Here is a 12066-nt window from a genome sequence, read left to right on the forward strand (position 1 = left end):
GCAGAAACGCTGACTAACACTGGAGAGTTCAATTTCTATTTAAATGAAAGGGAGTAGGCTCTTGCCTTAATATTTAGTGTTCCCATATTTAAGAATACTCTTAAGTCATATACCTCAGACACGAGCAAATTAAGAATGCACTGAAGTATTTAGTTGAATTTGAGACATAATCTTTTAAGAGGTCATATTTGTTATTACCTAAAAGAGTTCTGAATTGTAGCAAAATACAAAATTATCAACAGGAGGGGAAACAGAGGATTAGTAAACCTTATGCTTTTTACTGTTACTAAAAGGTTTAGTTATGGCTGGTAGTAGACACAGCTGATTTCACATTCTTGGAACAGTTTTCTGTGTACTAAAGCCTTCTCTTCAATGTCTGTTTTGTCTTTCGTACGTTTTCTGAGAAGCATCAAGACTTCCAGCCTAGAGGCTGTACTGAAGTTTGAACAAAGCCTTGAAGGCGGGTATCTGTAATCAGGCTTAGATGAACTTCTGTAGTGTTGAAGAGGTTTTTCGATATATCAGCATTAAAGCAGAAAAAAATTTAACTTGAAGTGCTTTTATCATTTTGATTGGTACATTTTCTAGTTAAGGAAAATAAAATACAGGTTTATACAGATCTTGCCCTTTCCACGACAATCTTAACAATCACTCTCAGTGTTTTGGTGAAGTCATAATGTTGAATTTGTGGCAACAGAAAGTAATATCTGTTAAAAGGCTGAGAGCAAATACAAACGTATGATGTCATTGCAAAAGAGAGAAATGGGTAGGTTGGAATGGAATAAGTACTTAACCAAACACAGTACGCCTTAAATTACAGAAAATGATCACTAAGTTGGTTTTTTTTTTTTGCATCAGTTCTGTTCCCACAGATGTACTCTCCTACTTTCTTTTCAGAGGAGTGGAAGCTAAAGCAAATATGTGAAGTTTTGTTAAAATGTTGACACTGTATCAGAAACATGTCAGTAGGAAGAAGAGATTAACAATTTGCCAAAGGGAAAAATAAATAAACAAAGGGGTAGCTATGCTGCTGCTGATCTTACTGGTATCCATAGTTATTTTTCAAAAAGGACAGTATTTCTTGTGTTGGAAGAAGCTTGTCACTTAAAGCTGGCCAGATGGACCCAGAGTAGGACGATGATTCCCCAAATGCGAAATACAGGACAATGATGCTAACGCAGCAGCTGGGCAGGGAACGGTAATAAAAGATTCCTATAGAGAGAAGCAGGTGCGATGGATACAGTCTTTCTAAAGCTTTCAGATACTCCCAATTTTTCATCAATAAGTTGTTTTTGCCGTCATATAGGGCAATGTGACAGTCACCATGTAGTACTCTCTTCCCAAGTTTATCAATAGAGGTAGTGCTAGGGTGGTCAGAAACCCCAAAAAGCAGATGGGAGGAAGGCTGACTGTGTATAGCAGAGGAATAGAATTTCTTTTAACCTTGTGAGAGGCTAGATTGTCAGCTCCTCCTGCGGTTATTTTTCTAAAGACAGATGTTTTGTCTGGCCTTTACATTACTCAAAATTTTGAAATGTCTCTTCAGCTTCATTTGTTTTACTTAACCTAATAAAGTCTTAACCCTACTAAAGGTTTGATGCAGTAATGAAACTGTCAGGTGGTATCCCATTTCTCTTTATTTCCAGCTGAAGTTCCTGGCCATGACCTGGTTTTCTTTTAATTTATTTTTAAATCCCGTGCTGTTGTGCTTCGACATGCAACAGAGCTGGAACGGGTACTGTGAGCTGTTGGGGAAGGCAGGAGGATAACCAGGAGCCAGCCTGGAAATCACACTGGGGATGGAAAGTATGGGTTTGTCTGTGCAAGACACTGCTCGTGCTGTCAAACTGGGATACTCTTGGCTGATACTTAGAAAAGACAACTTGCATTCTCCTACGCAATTGTATGGCGTGTAATACTAATTGGCAGAGCTTCCTAATGCAGCTTGCTTCCTTCTTTTAGAGTTGTCTTCCAAATCTGCTGAGTCATCTAGTTCTGGGATCTCCAGCTAAAATGCTCCTTTCCCCTTCCCCCGCCCCTTAGATCTCCGCGCTTGGACTTGGTGGTGGTAGTATCTTCAGTTAAGATGCCATCCTGTTTGTCGTACTATGGGTGGAGAGGGAGCACTTCTCCGTTTGTGAGAGTGTCCGAGTTTGCTGTTAGTTACGGCTCCTGGCCAGTCTGTGCTCTCACAGGGTGACAGGAGGTAGCTCCGTGCCTGGGCAGTGCTCTCGGGTCCTTGAACTGCTCTTTCAGCTTTGTTCTCGAGAACAAGCAAAGGCAGGCTAAGCTTAAACGTCATTGCATCTAAGGTGTTTGGAGACAAACTTGCCCTTACCCACAGGCTGTGGAGCACCTTGCAGATGGCAGAGTGAGTAGGAGGAAGGCCTCAGCCTGGGCTGCCTGTGAGCTTGGGCTTGTGTCCACCGGTGCTGTGGGAGCACAGTCATGCTGGCCTGGCTAGCTCCGCCTGTGCTCTTAGGGCAGATGTCATCCAGGTGTTTTTCTGGAAGGACGCAATGTTGTATGACACAAAGCATTAATGGATTTGTAAGTACCACTTAGGCCCAGCGAACACAGCGTGGCATGCCCCAGCTGCCTTGGATCCAAGCCCTGTGGGGCCCTCTGGACACAGTCAGTACCTCGGTGGATGAAGTGTTTTGGATTAAACACTCAAATGACATGATATCATGTTTTGGTGTGAGGTGTAGGCACTGTTCAAAAACCTTCAGAGTAGATTATCGCTTAATGTGTATGGATAAGACAACCATCCAGTATGCAGTGTGTGGGAATCCTTGTGGTTCCAGTGGTTCCCTTCGGAAAGGGCATTGGAAACCAGAGTTTTCCTCTTCCCCGCCCTTTGTCCCTAACCACTGGGATACGGTGTTTAGAGGAAAGGAAGGTCCTTTTCTGTCACGTGAATGGTACCCAAATTTCCTTCTAAGGAGTGTTTTAAAAATTTAAATGCTTAATGTCAACCTCAAATCTTTTCTTCATCTTTCTGATCACAAATATTAAATGGATTCACCAAGTTCCTGCAGCATGTTTGGTTCAAGCTGCATTTTATGGATGTTAATAAACTAATTGCTGAAAAAGCCTACAGAAACAAACCTATTCCCAGTGGAAGTATACTATGGGTACCAGAGCAAGAGAAGTGAATTTACTCTTGTTCTAAGGAGTACTACTTACTGAATAATCTTCCTTTAGAAAAGAAGTATGTGAATTAAACTTATTCTGTTGTAATCTGTGAAGGTGAAAAGATTTTGAAGGCAGTGGACTCTGACTGAAATTGGTATTTCTACTCTTTAAGTATTTTAGCTCCAAAACCGCACAGGTATATGGAAAAAAAATAATTAGCCTAACTCATTAGCTATGTTTAAGCAGCTGCAAACCTTTAAAAATTAATAATTTTCATCATGAAATGTAAAGCCTGGGCAGTAAGCTGTAGTGTTCATTCAGCAAAATGTCAGCTGAAGCTGATGGGGGGCCTTGCAGGGTAGAGGTTGAGCAAGCACCTGCGGGATTAACCCACTGCTATCAATTAAATTTGTCATCCTTATACCTACAAATAATTTGATCTTTGTAAAAATGTCGTTATAATGTAAATATACCAGGCTTCACCCTAAATTGATTTCCTTTCCCCTTTTAATACAGACTTCACAACTAGGAGAAATACTAACAGATCTGAGGATTACTCTTTTAAGGTTATAAAATGCAGACATTCCAATGGTCTCTTCAAGAGCGAAAGGATGAAGGTGCTTAAAGGCACAGCCAGATGTATTGAGATGCAAAATCCAGTGGCTCTTGTTAAAAACTAAAATACCCCCTGAAATATTTGCATTACTTTCCATGAACTAGAGTAGAAATGAAAGAGGAAGTAGAAAAAACTTGTGCCACATGTGATTTTTCCATGAGTTGTGCTTGTAAGAATGAAAAATGGAAGTAGATTTTATGCTCCTTGAAATTGCTGAGTCACAGTTCTTCCCCTCGGCCGGGGAGGCTGAGATCAGCAGGGATGTCCTCAGCCTGCTGATGCTGCCCTGAGCTCTCAGAAGCTGCGCGAGAGCCGTTGGCCGTAGCAATGGAGAGTGTCTGCTGGAACACTGGCGTGAGCGAACGCAGACTGTGGAACTGGTGATGGAGGTTTAAAAGCCTGTTTCACAAGGTTAGTCCTTAAGAAGGACAGAGTCAGAGAATCTTTTGAGGTACATTGTTTATTTTGTACCACTGTGCTCAAATAGACCACTGAATCCCTCTCTAACTTAAGTATGGAGAAACTGGGTGCCAAGAATTGCAAGTGCTAGCAGGCGAAGCAAAGCCAGTGTTCAGTGTTGCAGATCTCTTGTTTTGACTTTGCAGGGAACTTTGATGTCCCACTCTGTAGGTAGTGCTATCCCGTGTTGTGTTTTCCTTTGTAGATATATCTTCCTGCTTTTAATTTGAGGAATTCTGGCAACTTGTTTGAAGCTGTCGCTGGGCTGTTACAAATCTAAACAGTCCAAGTGGTTCCACAAAGCCTGTGGACAATCTGCTACAAGTCTAATACAGATGTATTTATTTCTGTTTGCAGAATCTCAGAACGTGGGAGCCTTGTTGTTATCTCTGCTAAGGAAAATCATCATTGCTCTGTGAATATCAACGGTAGTACACAGAAACCCTCACAAGAACTTGCTGTTGTTTAAAAATCACACTGCTGATCTGTAGAGCTGGAGTGTCTCCCCTGGAGAACTGGTCGTACTGGTTCAGAGTCCTTGTGTTGGTTCTTCCTTGTGTTTTCTCGGCCCTGTGTAAATATAGATTATATCTGATGGTTTAAGAGACCTGACACAGTCATTCTTCATTTTTACGTTGATAAGAGTATCAGCAGGGTTACTGAAATACCAAGCCACAGTTGAATGTTCACGTGTTCCTGCGTGAGGCTGGGAATTCTGGTGACTTACGATCTTTCTAAGAAAGAGATATATGAAAGTCTGTTTTAGACTGGTCAATCAAAAAAGCTTTAAAATAAAGAATTTAGATATATTACAATGCTTTCCATTTTCTCTAAATTCAGATACATAGTTGATTTAGTCTTCAAGGGAAGGGTAAAGTTCTGCAAAGGAGGAAAAAAAAAGCCTGGCTTTGCTTCTCTGTGATTCACATTGAAATCCTTAAGAAGAAATATTTGAAAAGTAGTGCAAAACAAATATTTTGAGCTTTCTTATATTTTGTTTTCTAAATTTTGAGGTTTTATTGTTAGTGTCTTAAGTTTTCCTGTTGAACCTCAATGACTATAAATTCAGTGGAAGATTGTGTCACATAATTGTGCTGGAGTTTCCAGAAAGTGCTGGATATTATAGAATTCCGTGGGAAATTATGTCAGTTTGCAGGGTTTCACTCTTTGTTTTAAGATTCCTCTTCTAGCCACTTTTTTTAATTACAAAATTTCGTTATGTGGCAACTTCTCCCTCCTCCCAGGAAGAAGATTTTGAAGGCTGGAAATATAAATGAATTATGACACTAGAGATACCAAACTAAACCTGATTTACAGACTTGTAAGCAACCTGAATAAAAATAAGTTTCTTTAAATGCCTTTTAAATTGATCAACCTATAGCCTAAAGATTTGTGTGTTGGTGATTGAGTATTTCTTGCTTGAGTTATATTTCCAGTGATTTTGCTTTTAGTGCAAAGGACAGTTTCATAGCATTGTTATGAACACTCTTCAGTGCTACTTGAAGAAGCATTGAGAAATGTCACACTTCATCAATGAGTGTTCACTGTGTTCTACTTGGTTTGGTCATGGAATATTCACTGTATAAAGCCCAGTGGTCATGAATTTTATTTGTCTCGTAACTTGCATAGTTAACATGTACAAAATTAATATCAAGCTGGCTTTGAGCCACAGGAACAGTAGTGTGTGTGTGTATGTATTGCGGCTGTAATTTCAACTGCCCTTACCATTTGTTTGCAGTAATAACGGAAGCTCATTCATGAAACTTGTCCATTTAGGTCAGATTTTTACACTTTAGCTGTTTTTTGTGATTCTGCAATGCAGAATGTTGTCATGAAGAAACAGAACTCACAGGAAATTACAATGCTAAATATCTTTGGTTGCAGTTTCGTGCTTTTGACTGAAATTAATAGCTCCTTGTCAGTGTAGTTCACCTTCCATTGCTTTTGCCACTCTTCCTTCCTTCCTTCTTGTTGCATTGTGCAGTCCTTGGAATTTGCATGGGTAGACTGGTTCAACTCACTAGAACAGCAGAAAAATAACTCCACAATACACAAATTAACAGATTTTTCTGGTCTACTGTTTCCTGTGTTGCTACTTGCTGTGGGACCAGACAAATGTCAGAGGTGTGACAAAGTGGATGGAATTCTGTGTGTAGGAAATTTTGGAGAGTTAGAGCTGGGTTTTAGGGTGCGGGATTGTGGGGAGGCTGGGGGAACATGACCTTCCCCTTCTGGCATTATTCAGCCATTGATTCAGTTCAACTGAAACACCTTGTTTTGATCTGTTGCTTTTCTTTGTGTGCAGGACCTGCGATGGTGCCCATGCATGCTTAGTTAAGGTGAAAGTAAGGTTTTTAAGACATCAGAGTTTTTTACTATGTTATATATCTTATTGCATCTTAAATGTCAAGTTTATCCCAAGATGATGTGAATTCTTGATCTGTGCTGCCTGTTGTAGCTGCTCATTGGGAACTAAGCCAGTGTGGCTGAAAAGGCTGACCTGGGTGGACAGGTGTTAATACAGAGCCTCTTAACGGGAGTGGATAGGGATTTCTACAAAAACCACGCTCTCTCCAGAGGAGAGTGGTCTTTTCAGGCTTAATTTCTAAAAAGCAAAGAACACCTCAAAAGTTTAGCTTACATTCGGATCAGTAGGATTGTTACATTTTGAAAAGCACAGAGCAAAGAGTAGGTGATCTATGTGACAGCATTACAGATTCATCAAGGAAACAATGTTTTGTTTTCTTTTTCTTAGCTGCTAAATTATGAGGCACATGAAATGTGGAATTTCTGTCTGATTACACTTTTAGTGAGATGTGTCATCTCTCCTTGGAAAACAATATGTATTTTTTGAATGTCTTTTAGCTTACATCCACAATGCTGGTATTCTCAAAACATCTGTTTGTTTCTCAACAGATATAAAATATACATAAAAAAATAAAAATGAGTGTACTGGACCATGGAACATTCTCTGCAACTCATAGGATTAGTGATGTAGGTATGTATGCTTTCATTTTCAAATTTAATTGCTTTATCACAATCTAGAATAAAACTACTTATGAAATAATCTGTGCAATTAATAGCTGCATGTGGAAGCTGCTGTGGCATTCTGATCACAGAATCATAGAATGGTTTAGGTTGGAAGGGACCTTCCAAGATTATCTAGTCCAATGCCCGTGCCCTGGGCAGGGACCCCTTCCACCAGCCCAGGGCGCTCACAGCCCCAGGGCACCCACAGCTCCTCTGGGCCACCTGGGCCAGCGCCTCACCACCCTCACAGTGAAGAATTTCTTCCTTATATCCAATGTAAATTCTTTCAATTTAAAACCCTCTTTCAATTTAAAACCATTTCCCCTTGTCCTGTCACTACAGGCCCTGACAAAAAGTCTTTCTCTGTTTTTCTTATAAGCCCCCTTTATATATTGAAAGGCCGCAGTAAAGTCTCCTTGGAGTCTTCTCTTCTGCAGGCTGAATCACAGAATCACAGAAGGGTTTGGGTGGGAAGGGACCGTTGAAGCCCACCCAGTCCAACCCCCCTGCCAGGGGCAGGGACATCTCCCACCAGATCAGGTTGCTCAGAGCCCCAGCCAACCTGGCCTGGGATGTTTCCAGGGATGGGGTATCCACCGCCTCTCTGGGCAACCTGGGCCAGTGCTCCACCACCCTCAGTGGAAAAAAAATCTTCCTTAGATCTAATGTAAATCTACCTTCCTCTATTTTAAAACCATTACCTGTCACAACAGGCCCTGCTGAAGAGTTTTTTTCCCCATCTTTCCTGTAGGCCCCCTTTAGGCACTGGAAGGCCGCTCTAAGGTCCCTTCCAGCCCAAACCATTCTGATTCTGTGACTGTCCCAGCTTTGTTCTGATGCTTACCTGCATCACAGCATGCTGTCCTGGAACTGAGTATCTCTGATGCTGGAGTATCATGCTATCATGCTTTTCAAAGATCATGAGATTCACAGGCACCACAGCAAGGACCTGTACTTAGTGACTTCTAGCAGTAGTTAATGTCATATAGTAGATTAGTAACAGCTACTGGTTCTTTTCTGAAGAACATGATAGGATGCATCTGTGCTTCCAGGCATTTGCCGGCAGGGAGCCCGAATTAGAAAAGTTACAGAATTGCTCTGAAGCTCCTGCTATGCCCTGCTGCTCACTGCTACTGCCCAAAGCGACTCCTAACAGACTAGAAGTGATTGTAAGCCTTTGGGAGCAGTAACGAAGGAGTAAAAGGCTTAGGAGGAAGAACTGAATTAGTGTTTTTTTTTTTCTGAGGGGTTGGCCACTGAACTTTTGCTTCTTTGAACACGGAATGGTGTTCCAGAACCTCTGCTGGACAATGCTGACAAAGCAGCCTCAGAAAGAAGGAAAAAAAATACTCATATAAAATCTTGCTAACTTAGAGATGAGGACTTTAAAGTCTGGATTGATGATAAAAGGTAGTTTAGGTGAACAAAGCTACCTAAAGACTGGGAGAAAGGAGATTATTCATACTAAGCTCATAAGAGGGATAAAATGGAAGAAACAAGTGAATCAGACTACTGAATGTTTTTTGTGTAAGGTATGCAAGGAATAGAAAAGTAGTCGTAATGCGAGATCAAAGCTGTAACCTGGTTAGCATAACACTGATTTGGTGAATAATTCGCATGCTGAGAGGAAAGCAGGAGGGAAGGAGGAAGCTTTCCTCTGTGTGGGTGGTGCGTGCTCTCAAGTTCAGAGAGTGGAGACTGTGGATGATGATTAGAGGGGAAGAAAGACGCCGTTCTGTTTTGACGGGGTCTGGCGCAGGCCAGTGTGCCAGGAAAATCTGTCAGTTAATGTGGGGCAGCTATGTATCTGGGGTTACTGGAGCGTGCTTCTCTTCTTCTGTTGGCAAATCTTGTTCAGACAGGATTTGCAGCCTTGGCTTTTCTGGATTTGTTGTGATGTGGCTGTTGTGTATACATAGTATGCTTTGGATTAAAGTGACCATGAAATGGTGGAAATTACCGTTCTTGGGAAGCTGGCAAGGAGGAAGAGAAATACAGGTAGTGGATTTTAGGAATATGAACATAAGAGCAAAGTAGGACTCCATGGTAAACTGTTGTTTGGTGAATGTGGCAATCCCTTGATGAAACTTCTCAAAGGGATCGTTGTAAGTTATCTTCGCTGTGTGGTGAAAGACCAGCTTGGTTAGATCTTTGTTGACTTCAAATGCTTTTTCAGCAAAACCATTTCCTCTGTGGGTTTTTGAACAACAGTCTTTCAATACTGTCAGGGTCTTTCAAACACTGATGACAGGACTGCAGAAAGCGGATATTATAATCCATACTGCATGCAGCAGAAACAAAGTATGATGTTTTCCTTGTAATTTAGTGCCTTCATTTTTAAGGAAGTACATTGTTTTCCCAGGGGCCTACAGAAGTTTAGTAGAGAATTATGCTGTTCTTAGAGCTGGAGTTTCAATGGCACTCTGCATTGAGTAACTGCCACTCATTCTGTTTACATATAACTAGTAGTTTAAATACTTTTTAGAAAAAAAAAATGCCTATTGCTCAATCCATAGATTAGAAGAAATATTAAAATAGTTTTCCCATTTGTAATATAAGAAGGGATCTATTGAAGCTTACATATTTCTGTATTAGAAGTTACTGAAATTCTAGTAAACCCAGTTTAAAGTGAATTATTCTTTAAGTTCACATATAAAAAACCTTTTAAAATAAACTGTGTGTAAACAGGCAAATGGTTAATGTTTCTTACAATTTCTACTAGGTTATGTTTGTTTCAAATCCTTATTTAGCAACTAACAATCTCTTTGTTACGGAAACTTTTAAGGTTTAAAATATACTGTTTCTAATTTCTATCTATAATGCTTACATTTTATAACTCATGCTTAAAATATTTCTCCAGAATCTAAAATGACTGTATATGTTTTGTGTGATAACTAGAAAATATGGTTGTTCCTGTGAGAAATGGTCTTCGCGGCCAGAAGTATAAACCTGTTGACTACGAACATCTATATGAACTTGCTGCAGAGGAAAAAATAGCATCTGCAAAAATTCAGCTAAAGGTATTATTTTTATATTATTTGTAATGTTAATTATTTTAAAAATCAATTATCTTGTTTGTTTTCGGTGCCCCAAGGAGCCTGAGAATCAATAAATTGCTGTAACAGTGTTCAGCAAAAAGGGGGAAAAGATGAGAGCTTATCATAGTTAGCATTATTGTGATTTAGAATCACAGGATGGTTTGGGTGGGAAGGGACCACTCAAGCCCACCCAGTCCAACCCCCCTGCCAGGAGCAGGGACATCTCCAACCGGATCAGGTTGCTCAGAGCCCCGGCCAACCTGGCCTGGAAAGTTTCCAGGGATGGGGCATCCACCACCTCTCTGGGCAACCTGGGACAGTGCTCCACCACCCTCACTGTAAATTTGGATTTGTATTTTTAAGAGCTTCTCTTTTACGCTTTCTTTGAAAGGAGAGTATATGTTAAACTGCCAGAAATGCGGGTGCCCAAGAAGTCTCCAGCCTCTCTGGAGCATGTGTTGCTGGCTCTGTATGTTTTCCTTTTCAAGTTGTGTGGAAATAGTGTAAAACGTTGATCCAGAAACACTGTAGAGTGGTAACATCTTGTGAGAGTAGAACTGCTTTCTGTGTGTAAGTGTTTCACTGATAAGTGTTACATGATTTAAAAAAATAAATAAATTCACAGAAAAGTGATTTCTGAAGAAATTGTCACTGATACACATTCAGCTGAAATCGTTCTTTTAGGCTGAGAAACAAAATAAAAGAGGAAAAAAATTATCAATTTGAACCAGTGTTACTCCAGCAGTAATGTTATTTGAATACTTTTTCAGAAAACTGCAACTTCAGTATAAGGGTAATGTCGTTTTTATGCTTAACCTGTACTAACGCGGCCGTGTACTGTCTCTCCAGTCCTTGGCCATTCCTCTGAACAGTTGCAATTTTGTGGATGGCATTTGGAATGAAAGACTATGCTGAAGAGCACAGAAACTATGCAAAATGCAGTGACTAAAGTTTTCTTGTGTAGATGACGAAAGGACCTGATCATCTGATGTCCTTGGCATATATAAAATGTATTTTCAGAGTCTACGTTCAAATGGGATTGCAGAGTTCAAAGGGAAATTTGCTGAAGAAATATGGGGTTAGGATGAAGTTCTAAAAAAAAAAAAAATCCTTTAATGTCTAATACTTATTTAGAATTTGTTTGAACAGAAGTTATTAAATTAAATATATTGGTTAGCAACATAACCATATACTCTTCTTTTTTTTTTTTTTTTTTTTTTTTTTGTTCTGATGCTGTTTCTTAAATCTTAGTAAATGGAATATACACAGCACCAACAAGCATAACTTACCAGTTCACACTACTGTCCTGAAGGCCTTGCAACAAAAAAGGGGTTGCTCATGCAGCTCCCCTCTTTGCATTTAAAATGGAAAAGTGTGACTTAGTGAATGAGAGAAAAAAATACATATTTTGTTTATAGTATTACTGCTTCCTTTAGTGCATATAAGTAAGTAGAATATGTCAAAAGCTCTGGCAGATATTTCTTCATGGAATGGGAGTACGAAATTCTACTGAATTCATTCAAGCTTTAAGCTAATTTTTCATCATCTGTCTTTTGGTATTCCACCCTTTCAAGTGTTTTCCAGCTGAGTAGGTAGTAAAATATATATGCTGAAAGCTCCAGAGAAAATAGAATGTGTTCCCACCTACTGCTTTTTTATTGCTGATTCAGGCTATCCAAAATTTGAAATGCTGGGTTACTCCTCCAGTGAGGTACAACCAAAGAAACAAATGGTAAATCAGTTGTTGGCCATCTAAGAAAGAAAAGCACAGCACATACAGGAAAA

General features: G+C 39.9%; 1 protein-coding gene across 3 annotated transcripts in view; it reads left to right on the forward strand.

Moving 5' to 3' along the window:
- CCDC148 (coiled-coil domain containing 148) overlaps positions 1-12066 on the forward strand; it is a 64850-nt gene that overhangs the window by 10873 nt on the left and 41911 nt on the right. For 2 of the 3 annotated variants that reach the window (XM_086751051.1, XM_086751050.1), the window contains exons 2-3: positions 7130-7211; positions 10142-10263. In XM_086751051.1, the coding sequence (XP_086607177.1) occupies positions 7157-7211; positions 10142-10263 (177 nt within the window). In that variant the 5' untranslated portion in view covers positions 7130-7156. Of the gene's footprint in view, positions 1-7129; positions 7212-10141; positions 10264-12066 lie in introns of those variants that run through there. The other variant, XM_086751052.1, reaches the window with a different exon arrangement.

The sequence above is a fragment of the Chlamydotis macqueenii genome, chromosome 6 (assembly GCF_036417535.1).
Source record: "Chlamydotis macqueenii isolate bChlMac1 chromosome 6, bChlMac1.mat, whole genome shotgun sequence".
Lineage (NCBI taxonomy): Eukaryota > Metazoa > Chordata > Aves > Otidiformes > Otididae > Chlamydotis > Chlamydotis macqueenii.